Below are 17,214 nucleotides of genomic sequence, written 5' to 3'. Positions count from 1 at the left end.
ATTACACTGTGTAGGGGCATCATACATACTGCATTGGGGGCATTACACTGTGTGGGGGCATCATACATACTGCATAAGGGGCATAATGGGGGCATTACACTGTGTGGGGGCATCATACATACTGCATAAGGGGCATAATGGTGGCATTACACTGTGTGGGGGCATCATACATACTGCATAAGGGGCATAAGGGGGGCATTACACTGTGGGGGGCATCATACATTCTGCATAAGGAGCATAATGGGGGCATTACACATACTGCATAAAGGGCATAATGGGGGCATCATACAAACTGCATAAGGGGCATAATGGGGGCATTACACTTTGTGGTGGCATCATACATCCTGCATAAGGGGCATAATGGGGGCATTACACTGTGGGGGGGCATCATACATACTGCATAAGGGGCATAATGGGGGCATTATACATACTGCATAAGGGGTATAATGGGGGGATTACACTGTGTGGGGGCATCATACATCCTGCATAAGGGGCATAATGGGGGCATTACACTGTGGGGGGGCATCATACATACTGCATAAGGGGCATAATGGGGGCATTATACATACTGCATAAGGGGTATAATGGGGGGATTACACTGTGTGGGGGCATCATACATCCTGCATAAGGGGCATAAAGGGGGCATTACACTGTGTGGGGGCATCATACATACTGCATAAGGGGCATAATCGGGGCATTACACTGTGGGGGGCATCATACATACTGCATAAGGGGCATAATGGGGGCATTACATTGTGGGGGCATCATACATACTGCATAAGGGGTATGATGGGGGGATTACACTGTGGGGGGCATCATACATTCTGCATAAGGAGCATAATGGGGGCATTACACATCCTGCATAAGGGGCATAATGGGGGCATCATACATCCTGCATAAGGGGCATTACACTGTGGGGGGCATCATACATCCTGCATAAGGGGCATAAAGGGGGCATTACACTGTGTGGGGGCATCATACATACTGCATAAGGGGCATAATCGGGGCATTACACTGTGGGGGGCATCATACATACTGCATAAGGGGCATAATGGGGGCATTACATTGTGGGGGCATCATACATACTGCATAAGGGGTATGATGGGGGGATTACACTGTGGGGGGCATCATACATTCTGCATAAGGAGCATAATGGGGGCATTACACATCCTGCATAAGGGGCATAATGGGGGCATCATACATCCTGCATAAGGGGCATTACACTGTGGGGGGCATCATACATCCTGCATAAGGGGCATAATGGGGGCATTACACTGTGTGGGGGCATCATACAACCTGCAGAAGGGGCATAATGGGGGCATTACACTGTGTGAGGGCATCATACATACTGCATAAGGGGTATGATGGGGGGATTACACTGTGTGGGGAATCATACATCCTGCATAAGGGGCATAATATGGGCATTACACTGTGTGGGGGCATCATACATACTGTGTAAGGGGCATAATGGGGGCATTACACTGTGGGGGGCATCATACATCCTGCATAAGGGGCATAATGGGGGCATTACACTGTGGGGGGCATCATACATCCTGCATAAGGGGCATAATGGGGGCATTACACTGTGGGGGGGCATCATACATCCTGCATAAGGGGCATAATGGGGGCATTACACTGTGTGGGGGCATCATACATACTGCATAAGGGGCATAACGGGGGCATTACACTGTGTGGGGGCATCATACATCCTGCATAAGGGGCATAATGGGGGGGCATTACACTGTGTGAGGGCATCATACATCCTGCATAAGGGGCATAATGGGGGCATTACACTGTGTGGGGGCATCATACATCCTGCATAAGGGGCATAATGGGGGCATTACACTGTGTGGGGGCATCATACATCCTGCATAAGGGGCATAATGGGGGCATTACACTGTGTGGGGGCATCATACATCCTGCATAAGGGGCATAATGGGGGCATTACACTGTGTGGGGGCATCATACATCCTGCATAAGGGGCATAATGGGGGCATTACACTGTGGGGGCAGTAAAGGGGTCCTGTACTATGAGAACAATACGTTTCCCCCCTTCCTGTCTCCATAGTTGGGTCGTATGTATCTATTACAGGAAACAGAACAAAAACCTTATGATTCTTATAAAGGGGCAACACAAGACCCCAAAAGAGTCTCGGTGCTTAAGGTGTTAATGCCCCCTGCGCCCAGTAATGGGGTCTCCACATACCTCCACCTGCAGAGCCGCCACCACATATATGGCTGCTCTGTGCGCACAGGAGCTGTGATGAGGTCACAGGAGGGGAGGAGTCAGGGGTCACATGATCAGGGGCCTCAGTGGATGCAGGACTCTGCTGTGCTGGTTGTCATGGTGCTGGATGAGCTGAAGTTTATGTGTGGGGTCAGGAGGGGTTTACAGTGTGGATGTAGCAGAGCCGCGTGTGTACGAGGTGTACGGAGCAGAGCCGTGTGTGTACGAGGTGTACGGAGCGGAGCCGCGCGTGTACGAGGTGTACGGAGCGGAGCCGCGCGTGTACGAGGTGTACGGAGCAGAGCCGTGTGTGTACGAGGTGTACGGAGCGGAGCCGCGCGTGTACGAGGTGTACGGAGCGGAGCCGCGCGTGTACGAGGCGTACGGAGCGGAGCCGCGCGTGTACGAGGCGTACGGAGCGGAGCCGCGCGTGTACGAGGCGTACGGAGCGGAGCCGCGCGTGTACGAGGCGTACGGAGCGGAGCCGCGCGTGTACGAGGCGTACGGAGCGGAGCCGCGCGTGTACGAGGCGTACGGAGCGGAGCCGCGCGTGTACGAGGCGTACGGAGCGGAGCCGCGCGTGTACGAGGCGTACGGAGCGGAGCCGCGCGTGTACGAGGCGTACGGAGCGGAGCCGCGCGTGTACGAGGCGTACGGAGCGGAGCCGCGCGTGTACGAGGCGTACGGAGCGGAGCCGGGCGTGTACGAGGCGTACGGAGCGGAGCCGAGCGTGTACGAGGCGTACGGAGCGGAGCCGAGCGTGTACGAGGCGTACGGAGCGGAGCCGGGCGTGTACGAGGCGTACGGAGCGGAGCCGGGCGTGTACGAGGCGTACGGAGCGGAGCCGGGCGTGTACGAGGCGTACGGAGCGGAGCCGGTCGTGTACGAGGCGTTCGGAGCCGGGCGTTTACGAGGCGTGCGGAGCCGGGCGTGTACGAGGTGTACGGAGCGGAGCCGGGCGTGTACGAGGTGTACGGAACGGAGCCGGGCGTGTATGAGGCCTACGGAGCGGAGCCGCGCGTGTACGAGGCGTGCGGAGCCGGGCGTGTACGAGGCGTGCGGAGCCGGGCGTGTACGAGGTGTACGGAGCGGAGCCAGGCGTGTACGAGGTGTACAGAACGAAGCCGGGCGTGTACGAGGCCTACGGAGCGGAGCCGCGCGTGTACGAGGCGTACGGAGCGGAGCCGGGCGTGTACGAGGCGTACGGAGCGGAGCCGGGCGTGTACGAGGCGTACGGAGCGGAGCCGGGCGTGTACGAGGCGTACGGAGCGGAGCCGGGCGTGTACGAGGCGTGCGAAGCGGAGCCGGGCGTGTACGAGGCGTGCGGAGCGGAGCCGGGCGTGTACGAGGCGTGCGGAGCGGAGCCGGGCGTGTACGAGGCGTGCGGAGCGGATGCTTCCCCTCTCCAGGAGCGATCACAGCAGCACGGCATGAGACTTTCTTGTACTACACAGACTGTCCTGACAGAACACAGCTCGTCAGGACATAGCCCCGACCTCCAGCGACAGCCGGACAGTCCCATTGGATCGGGGACGGTTGGGGGGTTTCTGTATATAAGTTGTGTGTGATAATTGTAGAATTATTAATGTCTCAGCATAAAAGGATGGACCTGAGTGTTTGTGCCGGGGTCCACATGCATGGAGGGGTTGAGGCGGTGCTGGCTGTATTATGCAGACGGCATCTGCCTGTAACAGTAGTAACCAGAAACTACTAGAAACTCTGCACCAAAATGAAGCAAATCCTTATTCTGGGGACTTCGCCTTGTACGTAATACCCCCGGATCCGGTACAAGCCGGGCAGATGTTCTCATTCATGTCATTTTCTGCTTAAGGTTCTGCGGTTTTCTGGCCAACTATAAAAAAGAAAAAGCGTAAAACAATATTTGTTTCTGCTGCATTGACATAAGTACAATCTTTCAGTATATATAAATCTATTACACGTCGGGTCAATGCTGTAAAGGACAGTAAAGTGCCATGGTTGTGGTTGTGGTTTTTGGGTCTCTCTACTTCCCTCCCAAAAATGCAATCAGAAACTTGTAACTACTGATCTCTCCACAAGAAGAAGCCGACAACTCCATCAATGGGATCATTTTATAAAATTAGGTCTTCGCAAGATGAAAATGGTCTCACAAACCACATTTTTTTTAAATGTTCATAAAAAAAAAACAAGCAAACATAAATAATAACCTTACTTTGATTTTTTCCCCATTTTTCAATACTTTATGTGCTAAATTGAATGTTGTCATTCCAGGTATAATGGCTGTCTATAGTATCATCATGGGTATACTAAAATATCCCAAAATAGACACCGCATATATTCCACTGGGGCCAACAGTCATCATATGCAGGTGCATCTCACTAAATTAGAATATCAGCAAAAAGTTAATTTATTTGAGTTCTTCAATACAAAAAGTGAAACTCATCTATTATATAGAGTCATTACAGACAGAGAGATCTATTTCACATGTTTATTTCTGTTAATGTTGACGATTATGGCTTACAGCCAATGAAAACACAGAAGTCATTATCTCAGTAAATTAGAATAATTAACAAAAAACACCTGCAATGGCTTCCTAAGTGTTTAAAAATGTCCCATAGTCTGTTTCAGTAGGCTCCACAATCATGGGGAAGACTGCTGACTTGACAAATGCCAAGTAGGCAGTCATTGACACCATCCACAAGGTCCCAGAGTTCCAATTTTCCTTTGGAAATCAAGGTCCCAGAGTCTGGAGGGAGAGTGGAGAGGCCACAATCCAAACTGCTTGAGGTCTAGTGTGAAGTTTCCACAATCAGTGATGGTTTGGGGAGCCATGTCATCTGCTGGTGGAGGTCCACTGTGTTTTATCAAGACCAAAGTCAGCGCAGCCGTCTACCAGGACATTTTACAGCACTTCATGCTTCCCTCTGCCGACAAGCTTTTTGGAGATGGAAATGTCATTCTCCAGCAGGACTTGGCACCTGTCCACACTGCCAAAAGTACCAATACCTGGTTTAAAAACAACAGTATCACTCTGCTTAATTGGTCAGCAAACTCACATGACCTTAACCCCATAGAGAATCTATTATAGAGAATCTATGGGGTATTGTCAAGAGGAAGATAATAGACACCAAACCCAACAAAGCAGACGAGCTGAAGGCTGCTATCAAAGCCACCTGGGCTTCCATAACACCTCAGCAGGGCCACAGGCTGATCGCCTCCATGCCACGCCGCATTGATGCAGTAATTGATGCTAAAGGAGCCCTGACCAAGTATTGAGTGCATTTACTGAACATACATTTCAGTAGGCCAACATTTCGGATTTTAAAAACATTTTTCAAGCTGATGTTATAAAGTATTTTAATTTACTGAGATAATGACTTTTGTGATTTCATTGGCTGTAAGCCATAATTAGTGGCGCACCGCCAATGGTGGCAGGCCACACCACTGCTATGGGGCCCGTGAGCCTCGGGGGAGCGAGGAGGATAGGTGAGTATTGGGGGGGTGGGAGGTTGCGGCGACGGAGGAGCGGGCACAAGCAGTAGCGGCTGCTGTAGCTACCACGTGTGCCCGCTGCTAAAAGGACATGAATATTCCCTCTTCTCCACTTCCATGGGCGTGGAGAAGAGGGAATATTCATTCTCTTTAGTAGCGGGCACGGAGGAGCGCTGAGCCGTGGCTCCTGCTTACAGTGCCCGCTGCCAAAGAGAATGCATATTCACGCTTGTCAACGCTCATAGTCCCGGCGTGGAGAGGAGTGAATATGCCGGCAGCAGCAGCAGCTCACCTCGGCAACTGAGAGCGCGCGCTGCTCAGATACCAACATGAGCTGCTGGCAGACAGAACACAGCAGCTCTGGAGCAGAGGTGAGGAAGGAAGGGGAGTATAAGTGTTTATTTTTTGTGTGTGCAGTGATGGGGCCACACATACTAGGATTGGGGGGTGAGGAGGCCATACATACCAGGATTGGGGGATGAGGGGGCCACACATACCAGGATTGGGGGATGAGAAGGCCCCACATACCATTCTTGACCCCATTTTTGGCGATCGGATATTTCCCTGGATCTCGTGTATCCTGCTGCATATTGCTGTATATAACATAGGCTTACGTCATGTGAACAATGGCCAAATAGCTGTTGGCTGAGAACTCGTCCTGTATGATAAAATCTGCGATGGAGGTTCCTAATACGGCTTCCAACGAAGATGTGAAATCATCCAAATGTGTATAAGAACTAGCGAGTGATAAAGGAGACAATGGCTGGTAGGTAATAAGTCATTACCTGTCTGCCAATATCTTCTTCTGGAAGACTTCAAGATATCATGTATTACATATTACATATTATTTTGAAAGCGAACCATGTAATACCACATGTGTCCTGGAGAGGCCACTACGTCCAGCAAAACACAGCTGATTGCTGAGGGGGTTCACTGCCGGACCCCCGACTATCAACTGATCACCTGCAAGTCCTCATTTGGGGACAGGAGTTGTTCACACTTGGCATATTTTGTGATTCATGAGGGGAGGACAGTAGCCGGATATAGACTTTTTCTATAAAGTCAGATTAAAGGGGTTTTCAGGAATGTTTTTATGTAATATATAGGAGGTTCCCAGTGGTAGAGAAAACACACAGAGCTTTACTTTCTCCTGCTGCTCCAGCTCTGGATCTTCAGCGCTTCCTGTGCTCTATTGTGACTGGCTGCAGGGGTGATGGCTCAACTTCAGCACACATCATTGCTGCAGCCAATCACTGAGCTTAGAAGCTCTGTCAGCATGGGCCACTGAGCCAAGTGATTGGCTGCAGAGCTGCAGTCATGATGTCACCCTTGAAGCCAGTGACTAAAGATCAGTGGCAGCGGTAAAGTGCTGGACCTGGAGCAGGAGGTAGTAAAGCTTCATCTCTTCTACTTAAGTGACGATTTATAGGATTTATATTTTAGTGATGAAAAATAATTTGCTTGTGTCGCCACTTTCCGAGATCCGACAGCCGTGGCGTTTTCATGTTTCGGGAATGGGGCTGCGTGAGGGCTAGTTTTTTGCACCACAAACTGATGGTTATATTGATATCATTTTGGGGTATATACAATGTTTTGATTGTCTGTTATTATATATTTTTTTCTTGTTGCAACGACTGTAAATCTGTAATTCTGGCATTTTATGTAATGTTCTAGTTACGCCGTTTACTAAATGGATTAATTTATTTTATATTTTGATGGATCTGACTTTTACTAACGCAGCGATACCAAATATGTGTATTTTTTAAATGTTTTATATTTCTTAATTTTTAATGGGGGGAAAACTGGGATGGTTTGAACTTTTATACTTTTTTCATTTTTTTTTTTACTTTTCACTGTATTTGTTCGTCTCTTTAGGGGGCTTGAACCTGCGATCATCTGATTGCTTGTGCTATATACAGCATTGCTATATATAGCAGAAATCACGATCGCCTATGAACACTAGCAACAGGCTGGCTCTCACAGGAACACAGTGATGACAGACAGTGTGCAGTGATGGGGCCACACATACCAGGATTGGGGGATGAGAAGGCCACACATACCAGGATTGGGGGATGAGGGGGCCACACATACCAGGATTGGGAGGTGAGGAGACCCCACATACCAGGATTGGGGGATGAGGGGGCCATGCATACCAGGATTGGGGGTTGAGGGGGCCACACATACCAGGATTGGGGGATGAGAAGGCCACACATACCAGGATTGGGGGTTGAAGAGGCCACATATACCAGGATTTGGGGATGAGGAGGCCACACATACCAGGATTGGGGGATGAGGAGGCCACACATACCAGGATTGGGGGATGAGAAGGCCACACATACCAGGATTGGGGGATGAGGGGGCCACACATACCAGGATTGGGGGATGAGGGGGCCACGCATACCAGGATTGGGTGATGAGGGGGACACGCATACTAGGATTGGGGGATGAGGGGTGCCATGCATACCAGGATTGGGGATGAGGGGGGCCATATATACCCGGAATGGGAGATGAAGAGGCCATGCATACCAGGATAGGGGGATGAAGAGGCCATACATACCAGGATTGGGGGATGAGGAGACCATTCATATTAGGATTGAGGGATGAGGAGAACATGCATACCAGGATTGGGGGATGAGGGAGGGCCATGCATACCAGGATAGGGGGATGAGGGGTGCCATGCATACCAGGATTGGTGGATGAGGGGTGGCCATGCATACCAGGATTGGGGGATGAGGGGGAGGCCATGCATACCAGGATTGGGGGATGAGGGGTGCCATACATACCAGGATTGGTGATGAGGGAGCCATACATACCAGGATGGTGAAATTTTCCAGTAGCTGCTGCATTTCCCACCTTAGGCTTATACTCAACTCAATACGTTTTCCCAGTTTTTTTGTGGTAAAATTAGGGGCCTCGGCTTATACTCGGGTCGTCTTATTTAAAACATACGGTATTTTAAAATCAGTGAGTACGTGGTGCCCATAATACTGCAGGACTGTGTGGTGTATTATATTATATGGGGGCTGCATTTTACCCTTTGGGGTGTGAATTATACTGTATGGAGGACTATGAGGAGTGCATTATATTCTATCGAGGACCATGGGAAGTTCATTATGCTATATGGAGGATTATCGGGGGTGCATTATACTATATGGAGGATTTTGGAGGGTGCATTATACTATATGGAGGATTATGGGTGGCATATTATACTATATGGAAGTCTATGTGGGGCCATTATGATATTTTGAGGGCTATGTGGGGGGCCGTTATACTGTATGAAAGCAATTATACGGTGTGAAGGTTTGTGTGGGGTCCATCATACTGTTTGGAGGGCTGTGTGGGGCCATTATACTGTTTGGAGGGCTGTGTGGGCCATTATACTGTATGGAGGGCTGTGTGGGAGTCACAGTTGGGGAAATCATACAGTGTTAGGGTCACCATACTTTGCCTTGGGAGTTGAAGTGGGGTACAATAAGGTCATTATACTGTTCATGTAGAGGCTAATGTGGAGGAATGCACCATGGGGGTATCATACTGTGTTTGGGGGGCACTTTTATTGGCATCCTACTTCATGGGGGCAATGAAAGAGGGATCTAGGACTTCAGTAGGAGGAAAATTAGAAAAACGAAGTAAAGGCTGGAAAGTTGTGAGATCGGCTCTTCTGTGACACAGACAAATATTTAGTTATTTTTTTTTAGAGCTTCTGCTATGGGGCCTCATGATTTCTATGTGCGCCCCTGGCCATAATCATCAACATTAACAGAAATAACCACTTGAAATAGATCACTTTGATTGTAATGACTTTATATAATATATGAGTTTCATTTTCAGCATTGAAGAACTAAAATAAATAAACTTTTTGATGATATTCTAATTTAGTGAGATGCACCTGTATATATAAGGGGTGTGGGTGCCATCATACTATAAGGGGCTATGGGAGTCATCATGCTATATATAAGGGGCAGTGGGGCCATCATATTATATAAAATGGGGAGTGGGTGCCAGAATACAGTTTATAAGGGGCTGCGGGGGCCATCATACAGTACTGTATATATGGGGCTGTGAGGGCCATTATACAGGATATAGGGAGTTGTAGGGACCATCATGCCAGTTATAAGGAGTTGTAGAGACCATCATACAGTACATAGGGAGCTGTGGGGACCATCAGACAATGCATAGGGAGCTGTGGAGACCATCATACAGTGCATAGGGAGCTGTGGGGACCATCATACAGTGCATAGGGAGCTGTGGGGACCATCATACAGTGCGTAGGGAGCTGTGTTGACCATCAGACAATGTATAGGGAGCTGTGGGGACCATCATACAGTACATAGGGAGCTGTGGGGACCATCAGACAATGCATAGGAAGCTGTGGAGACCATCATACAGTGCATAGGGAGCTGTGGGGACCATCAGACAATGCATAGGGAGCTGTGGGGACCATCATACAGTGCATAGGGAGCTGTGGGGACCATTATGCAGTGCATAGGGAGCTGTGGGGACCATTATGCAGTGCATAGAGAGCTGTGGGGACCATCATACAGGGCATAGGGAGCTCTGGGGACCATTATGTAGTGCGTAGGGAGCTGTGGGGACCATTATGCAGTGCGTAGGGAGACGTGCGGACCATTATGCAGTGCATAGGGAGCTGTGGGGACCATTATGCAGTGCATAGGGAGCTGTGAGGACCATTATGCAGTGCATAGGGAGCTGTGGGGACCATTATGCAGTGCATAGGGAGCTGTGGGGACCATTATGCAGTGAATAGGGAGTTGTGGGGACCATCATACAGAGTGTAGGGAGCTGTGGGGACTATCATACAGTACATAAGGAGCTGTGGGGACCATCATACAGTGTATAAGGAGCCGTGGAGACCATCATACAGTGTATAAGGAGTCGTGGGGACCATTATGCAGTGCATAGAGAGCTGTGGGGACCATTATGCAGTGAATAGGGAGTTGTGGGGACCATCATACAGAGTGTAGGGAGCTGTGGGGACTATCATACAGTACATAAGGAGCTGTGGGAACCATCATACAGTGTATAAGGAGCCGTGGAGACCATCATACAGTGTATAAGGAGTCGTGGGGACCATTATGCAGTGCATAGAGAGCTGTGGGGACCATTATGCAGTGAATAGGGAGTTGTGGGGACCATCATACAGAGTGTAGGGAGCTGTGGGGACTATCATACAGTACATAAGGAGCTGTGGGAACCATCATACAGTGTATAAGGAGCCGTGGAGACCATCATACAGTGTATAAGGAGTCGTGGGAACCATCATACAGTGCAAAAGGAGCTGCGGGGACCATCATACAGTGCGTAGAGAGCTGTGGGGACCATCAGACAACGCATAGGGAGCTGTGGAGACCATCATACAGTACCTAAGGAGCTGTGGGGACCATCATACAGTGCATAGGGAGATGTGGGGACCATCATACAGGGCATAGGAAGCTGTGGGGACCATTATGCAGTGCATAGGGAGCTGTGGGGACCATCATACCGAGCGTAGGGAACTGCGGGGACCATCATACAGTACATAAGGAGCCGTGGGGACCATCATACTGTGTATAAGGAGCCGTGGGGACCATCATTCAATGCATAATTAGCTGCGGGGACCATCATACATTGCGTAGAGAGCTATGAGGACCATCATACAATGCATAGGGAGCTGTGGAGACCATCATACAATGCATAAGGAGCTGTGAAGACCATCATACAGTGCCTAAGGAGCTGTGGGGACCATCATACAGTGCATAGGGAGATGTGGGGACCATCATACAGGGCATAGGGAGCTGTGGGGACCATTATGCAGTGTATAGGGAGCTGTGGGGACCATCATACCGAGCGTAGGGAGCTGCGGGGACCATCATACAGTACATAAGGAGCCGTGGGGACCATCATACTGTGTATAAGGAGCCGTGGGGACCATCATTCAGTGCATAAGGAGCTGCGGGGACCATCATACAATGCATATGGAGCTGTGGAGACCATCATACAATGCATAGGGAGCTGTGAAGACCATCATACAATGCATAGGGCACTGTGGGGACCATCATACAGAGCGTAGAGAGCTGTGGGGACCATCATACAGAGCATAGGGAGCTGTGGGGACCATCATACAGAGCATAGGGAGCTGTGAGGACCATCATACAATGTCTAGGGAGCTGTGCTTACACTCATACAGTATCTATGGAGCTGGGGGGACAATCATACAGTGTGTAGGAAGCTGTGGGGACCATCATACAGTGTCTAGGGAGCTGTGGGGACCATCGTACAGTATCTAAGGAGCTGTGGGGACCATCATACAGTGTGTAGGGAGCTGTGGGGACCATCATACAGTGTATAGGGAGCTGTGGGGACCATCATACAGAGCGTAGGGAGCTGTGGGGACCATCATACAGTGCATATGGAACTGTGGGTACCATCATACAGGGCATAGGGAGCTGTGGGGACCATCATACAGGGTATAGGGAGCTATGGGGATCATCATACAGTGCGTAGGGAGCTGTGGTGATCATCATGCAGTGGGTAGGGAGCTGTGGGGACCATCATACAGTGTCTAGGGAGCTGTGGAGACCATCATGCAGTGTATAGGGATCTGTGGGGACCATCATACAGTGCATAGGGAGCTGTGGGGACCATCATACAGTGTGTAGGGAGCTGTGGGACTATCATACAATATACAGGGTGCTATGGGGGCACTCAGGACATTATTTCTTTTAAATGGGTGCATCATCAGAAATTTCTTCTTTCACCACCCCGAAATTATCGTCCATAGACTTGAAGAAGAACTTTGTAGTTGGGTGTAGTTTGATTGTGGCTTTAAGGGGGCATTATTACTTAAAGGGGATACTCAACGGTATTTGTTGCTTGGAGGGAACACTTCAGATATTGAAACTTTCATAAGAGCATATCTGGCATTATTACTTGCTAGGTAGCACAGTGGGGTCTTTACTACTTTCTATGGGACGCTATTATTTTTATAGGTCCCCTCTATCTGGCACACAGTCTTTGTAGCATTAATTGGTGGAGGGTAATCATAGTAATGACATAATTTTTGAAGCATTGAGGTTCCTATTCCACGTCGGAAGAGCAGGCAGCATGGGGAGGTTGTGCAGGGTGGGAATAGATGGGGACGGTGCTGGAAATGTGAGAAGTCAGATGGTCTTTGTACAGTGTGTTTTTTATGTAGAGACAATGGTCATATCATAATACTATGTACTCACTGTGTAGTGTTGATGGTAGAGGGCATTGTGTAGCGGGATTATTATTGCCTTGTATAGAAGTAATTTTGGGAATATTGGTCTTTCAGTTGTGTATTTTAGGTTAGCAACAATGGTGTACTGTAATTATATATGTATAGGTCCTCTTTTAAGTGGCGGGGAGGTTGTATGGGGAAACACCTACTTTGGGGCTTTGGCCCCTGATCTTTTAGGACCCTAGCAACGTCCCGGCATACAAGGGATATCGGGGGGCACAAAGTGTTCTGGAGGTTTCCTTTACAGTATGAAGCATTTTCCACACAGTATCCTTCCTCTGTAATATACTCCAGGACTGGTGAGGCGCACTGTCGCTCCCTATTTCGCCATAACTCGGCCTCAGCACTGCAGTGCTGATCAGCAGGTCTGCTTACTTGTTCTTCGGTTTCGCGCACTATGTCTTCCACTACTGGCGCCCATGAACCCTTGCACTCGTGACTTCCACTAGTACATGGGTCTCAAACTCGATAGAGTAAATGGGCCGCACTTAAAAAAAATTGTAAGCTGGCGGGCCGCATTCCTTTCAAATTTAATACAGTACAAAATTATTGTTAAACAATTATCTATTTGAACTACTATAACAATTCTCCATTACGTTACTATAATACTGCTAGGTTTAAACTTAACGGAAATTTGCCGGCTTACTCCACATGCTTATTTTAACAATCCAGTTTTCCACTTCAAGTGTCGCAGAATTCAATCTGGCTGCTCAGTTGGCAGCATTTGCCAGATACGAGAATGTCAAGATTGGGCTTGAAATCCTGAGTGTTGGCCAATCGCAATGTTGCACGAAGATGTTCATCTGTAAGTCTTAACCATAATGCTGATTTGTTAAGCTTCATTGAAGAGAAAAACTGTTCTTATACAGTACAGACCAAAAGTTTGGACACACCTTCTCATTTAAAGATTTTTCTATATTTTCATGACTATGAAAATTGTACATTCACACTGAAGGCATCTAAACTATGAATTAACACATGTGGAATTATATACTTAACAAAAAAGTGTGAAACAACTGAAAATATGTCTTATATTCTAGGTTCTTCTAAGTAGCCACCTTTTGCTTTGATGACTGCTTTGCACACTCTTGGCATTCTCTTGATGAGCTTCAAGAGGTAGTCACCGGAAATGGTTTTCACAGGTGTGCCCTGTCAGGTTTAATAAGTGGGATTTCTTGCCTTATAAATGGGGTTGGGACCATCAGTTGTGTTGTGCAGAAGTCTGGTGGATACACAGCTGATAGTCCTACTGAATAAACTGTTAGAATTTGTATTATGGCAAGAAAAAAGCAGCTAAGTAAAGAAAAACGAGTGGCCATCATTACTTTAAGAAATGAAGATCAGACAGTCCGAAAAATTGGGAAAACTTTGAAAGTGTCCCCGAGTGCAGTTGCTAAAACCATCAAGCGCTACAAAGAAACTGGCTCACATGAGGACCGCCCCAGGAAAGGAAGACCAAGAGTTACCTCTGCTTCTGAGGATAAGTTTATCCGAGTCACCAGCCTCAGAAATCGCAGGTTAACAGCAGCTCAGATTAGAGACCAGGTCAATGCCACACAGAGTTCTAGCAGCAGACACATCTCTACAACAACTGTTAAGAGCAGACTTTGTGCAGTAGGCCTTCATGGTAAAATAGCTGCTAGGAACCCACTGCTAAGGACAGGCAACAAGCAAAAGAGACTTGTTTGGGCTAAAGTACACAAGGAATGGACATTAGACCAGTAGAAATCTGTGCTTTGGTCTGATGAGTCCAAATTTGAGATCTTTGGTTCCAACCACCGTGTCTTTGTGTGACTCAGAAAAGGTGAACGGATGGACTCTACATGCTTGGTTCCCACCGTGAAGCATGGAGGAGGAGGTGTGATGGTGTGGGGGTGCTTTGCTGGTGAGACTGTTGGGGATTTATTCAAAATTGAAGGCATACTGAACCAGCATGGCTACGACAGCATCTTGCAGCGGCATGCTATTCCATGCAGTTTGCGTTTAGTTGGACCATCATTTATTTTTCAACAGGACAATGACCCCAAACACACCTCCAGGCTGTGTAAGGGCTATTTGACCAAGAAGGAGAGTGATGGGGTGCTACGTCAGATCACCTGGCCTCCACAGTCACCAGACCTGAACCTAATCGAGATGGTTTGGGGTGAGCTGGACCGCAGAGTGGAGGCAAAAGGGCCAACAAGTGCTAAGCACCTCTGGGAACTCCTTCAAGATTGTTGGAAGACCATTTCCGGTGACTACCTCTTGAAGCTCATCAAGAGAATGCCAAGAGTGTGCAAAGCAGTCATCAAAGCAAAAGGTGGCTACTTTGAAGAACCTAGAATATAAGACATATTTTCAGTTGTTTCACACTTTTTTGTTAAGTATATAATTCCACATGTGTTAATTCATAGTTTTGATGCCTTCAGAGTGAATGTACAATTTTCAAAGTCATGAAAATACAGAAAAATCTTTAAATGAGAAGGTGTGTCCAAACTTTTCGTCTGTACTGTACGTATGTACTTCCGAACATGGCCATGATCCTGGCAGCGGCTTTAAGAAGATTTGGAAATTTTTCTCGTGCGACAAACCTATAGAGATCTGGAACAGCAATGTCCATATACTTCTGTTTAAGAACAGCGTCGCATTGCAAGTCCACAATCTCCATCTGCAGATCTTCTGAAACACAAGCAATGTCTACCGCAAACGGAGTGGCAAAGAGTGTAAATTCAGCTTCAAGATCCTGAAACCCATGAAAACGTCTATCAAACTCTTGTAGTAACTGAGAAATTATATTGGAAGAGTAGTTCAAGTGTTCTGGTTCCGCTCGTACCAGCGACTGCACAGCTGAGAAATGAGACAAATTGCCAGACTGCAGCTGCTGGGCCACAAAGACAGCTACATCTGATTGCTTTTATACCAGCAATCATCATTGTAATCATCTTCTTTGGGCCCTGGAGCTTCAAGTTGAGTGCGTTGAGGTGTTCTGTGACATCTGTTAGAAACACTAAGTCAGATAGAAAAGCTGGGAAGGAAAGTTGGAAAGCGTCTTTATCTTTCAGCGCCATAAAAATCTATCTCCTGTCTCAAAGCAAAAAATCTTTCCAACCCTCTTCACCGACTCAACCATCTGACCTCGGTATGCTACAGCAAGTCTCCATATTCACTGTCCATATCAGACAGGAATGAAGTGAACGGCCTATGGTTAAGACCTCTTGCCCGTATAAAGTTACCAGTCTTAAGCACAAAGTCCATAACTTCTTTCATTTGTACACTTTTTCCGCACAGCGCCCCCTGATGCAGAATGCAGTGTATAGCACTGAAAGGACCTGACAATGAACGCTGGCTTCGTTTTGCTTTCAATAATCCCACAACACCAATGTTTTCAGGACACATTGCTGGTGCCCCATCCGCTACCACAGACACCAGTTTATCCCATGGCGGTCCTGCTGGGTTAATACAACCTTCAAGCTCTTTAAAAATGTCCCGACCGGTCGTTGTGCCTTTCATTGGTAATAAATCCAATAATTCCTCGGTTATGTTTAGGTTTTCATCAACCCCACGAATGAACACAGCACAGTATGGAGTATCTGTTACCCTCAGTAAATGGTCGTGAATGATTTGCTATCATGTTACTGAGTACAAAACTCGCTTTTCCAGAAGCTTCACTTGACCCGTTAATACTTGGGAAGAAGTTTCGCTGTTTTTGAAGAGACGCTTTCAGCTGCTGAAGCTTTTCCTCTCTGTTTGCCAGACATTGCTCCATACTGTCCTCCATGCTGCGTCATGTAATGACAACGCACATTGTAGTCCTTAAGCTGCGACAAATGAAGACAAATCAGACTCTGGGCTCTCTCCGACCTCTGTGACAAAATATAAGTTTTCCCACTTTTCCTGAAATATTCGTTTATCATCAGCAATCTTGCGCTTTTTTGATGACGATGCCATTTATGATGTTAAACTGGTGCTCTGTGTATTGAAAAATATGTCTGTTAGCAACTCCGTCCTGCTCCCATAGAAATGCATCATAGTCTGCGGGCGTATGCAGAGTATGGACTATAATGGTGCTGGCAGAGCGAACATCTGCTCTGTCGTGCATCGCCTACTTGAGGCCGACACTCGGACATAGTAGACTGCGTCCAGTAGGTGTATACGCCCGAAAATGATGCAGGACAGAGCACACATTGACTCTGTCAGCACCATTATATATTCTATGATCCTCGTTGGCACATACGTCCAAATCCCATTTTATATTGGTTCGGACATAAGCCCCGAC

General features: G+C 48.0%; 1 protein-coding gene across 1 annotated transcript in view; it reads right to left on the bottom strand.

Moving 5' to 3' along the window:
• Positions 1-16,716, bottom strand: part of LOC141218920 (uncharacterized) — a 46,791-nt gene extending 30,075 nt beyond the window's left edge. The window contains exons 1-2 of the mRNA XM_073665974.1: positions 16,536-16,716; positions 15,454-15,785 (exon numbers count right to left, since the gene is read on the bottom strand). Coding sequence (XP_073522075.1) covers positions 15,454-15,785; positions 16,536-16,716 — 513 coding nt within the window. The remainder of the gene's footprint in view (positions 1-15,453; positions 15,786-16,535) is intronic.
• Positions 16,717-17,214: the final 498 nt, after the last annotated feature.

Source organism: Phyllobates terribilis, unplaced genomic scaffold, assembly GCF_046119375.1.
Source record: "Phyllobates terribilis strain yellow unplaced genomic scaffold, ASM4611937v1 Scaffold_251__1_contigs__length_2838608, whole genome shotgun sequence".
Taxonomy (NCBI): Eukaryota; Metazoa; Chordata; class Amphibia; order Anura; family Dendrobatidae; genus Phyllobates; species Phyllobates terribilis.
This window is presented reverse-complemented; position numbering and strand designations above follow the sequence as displayed.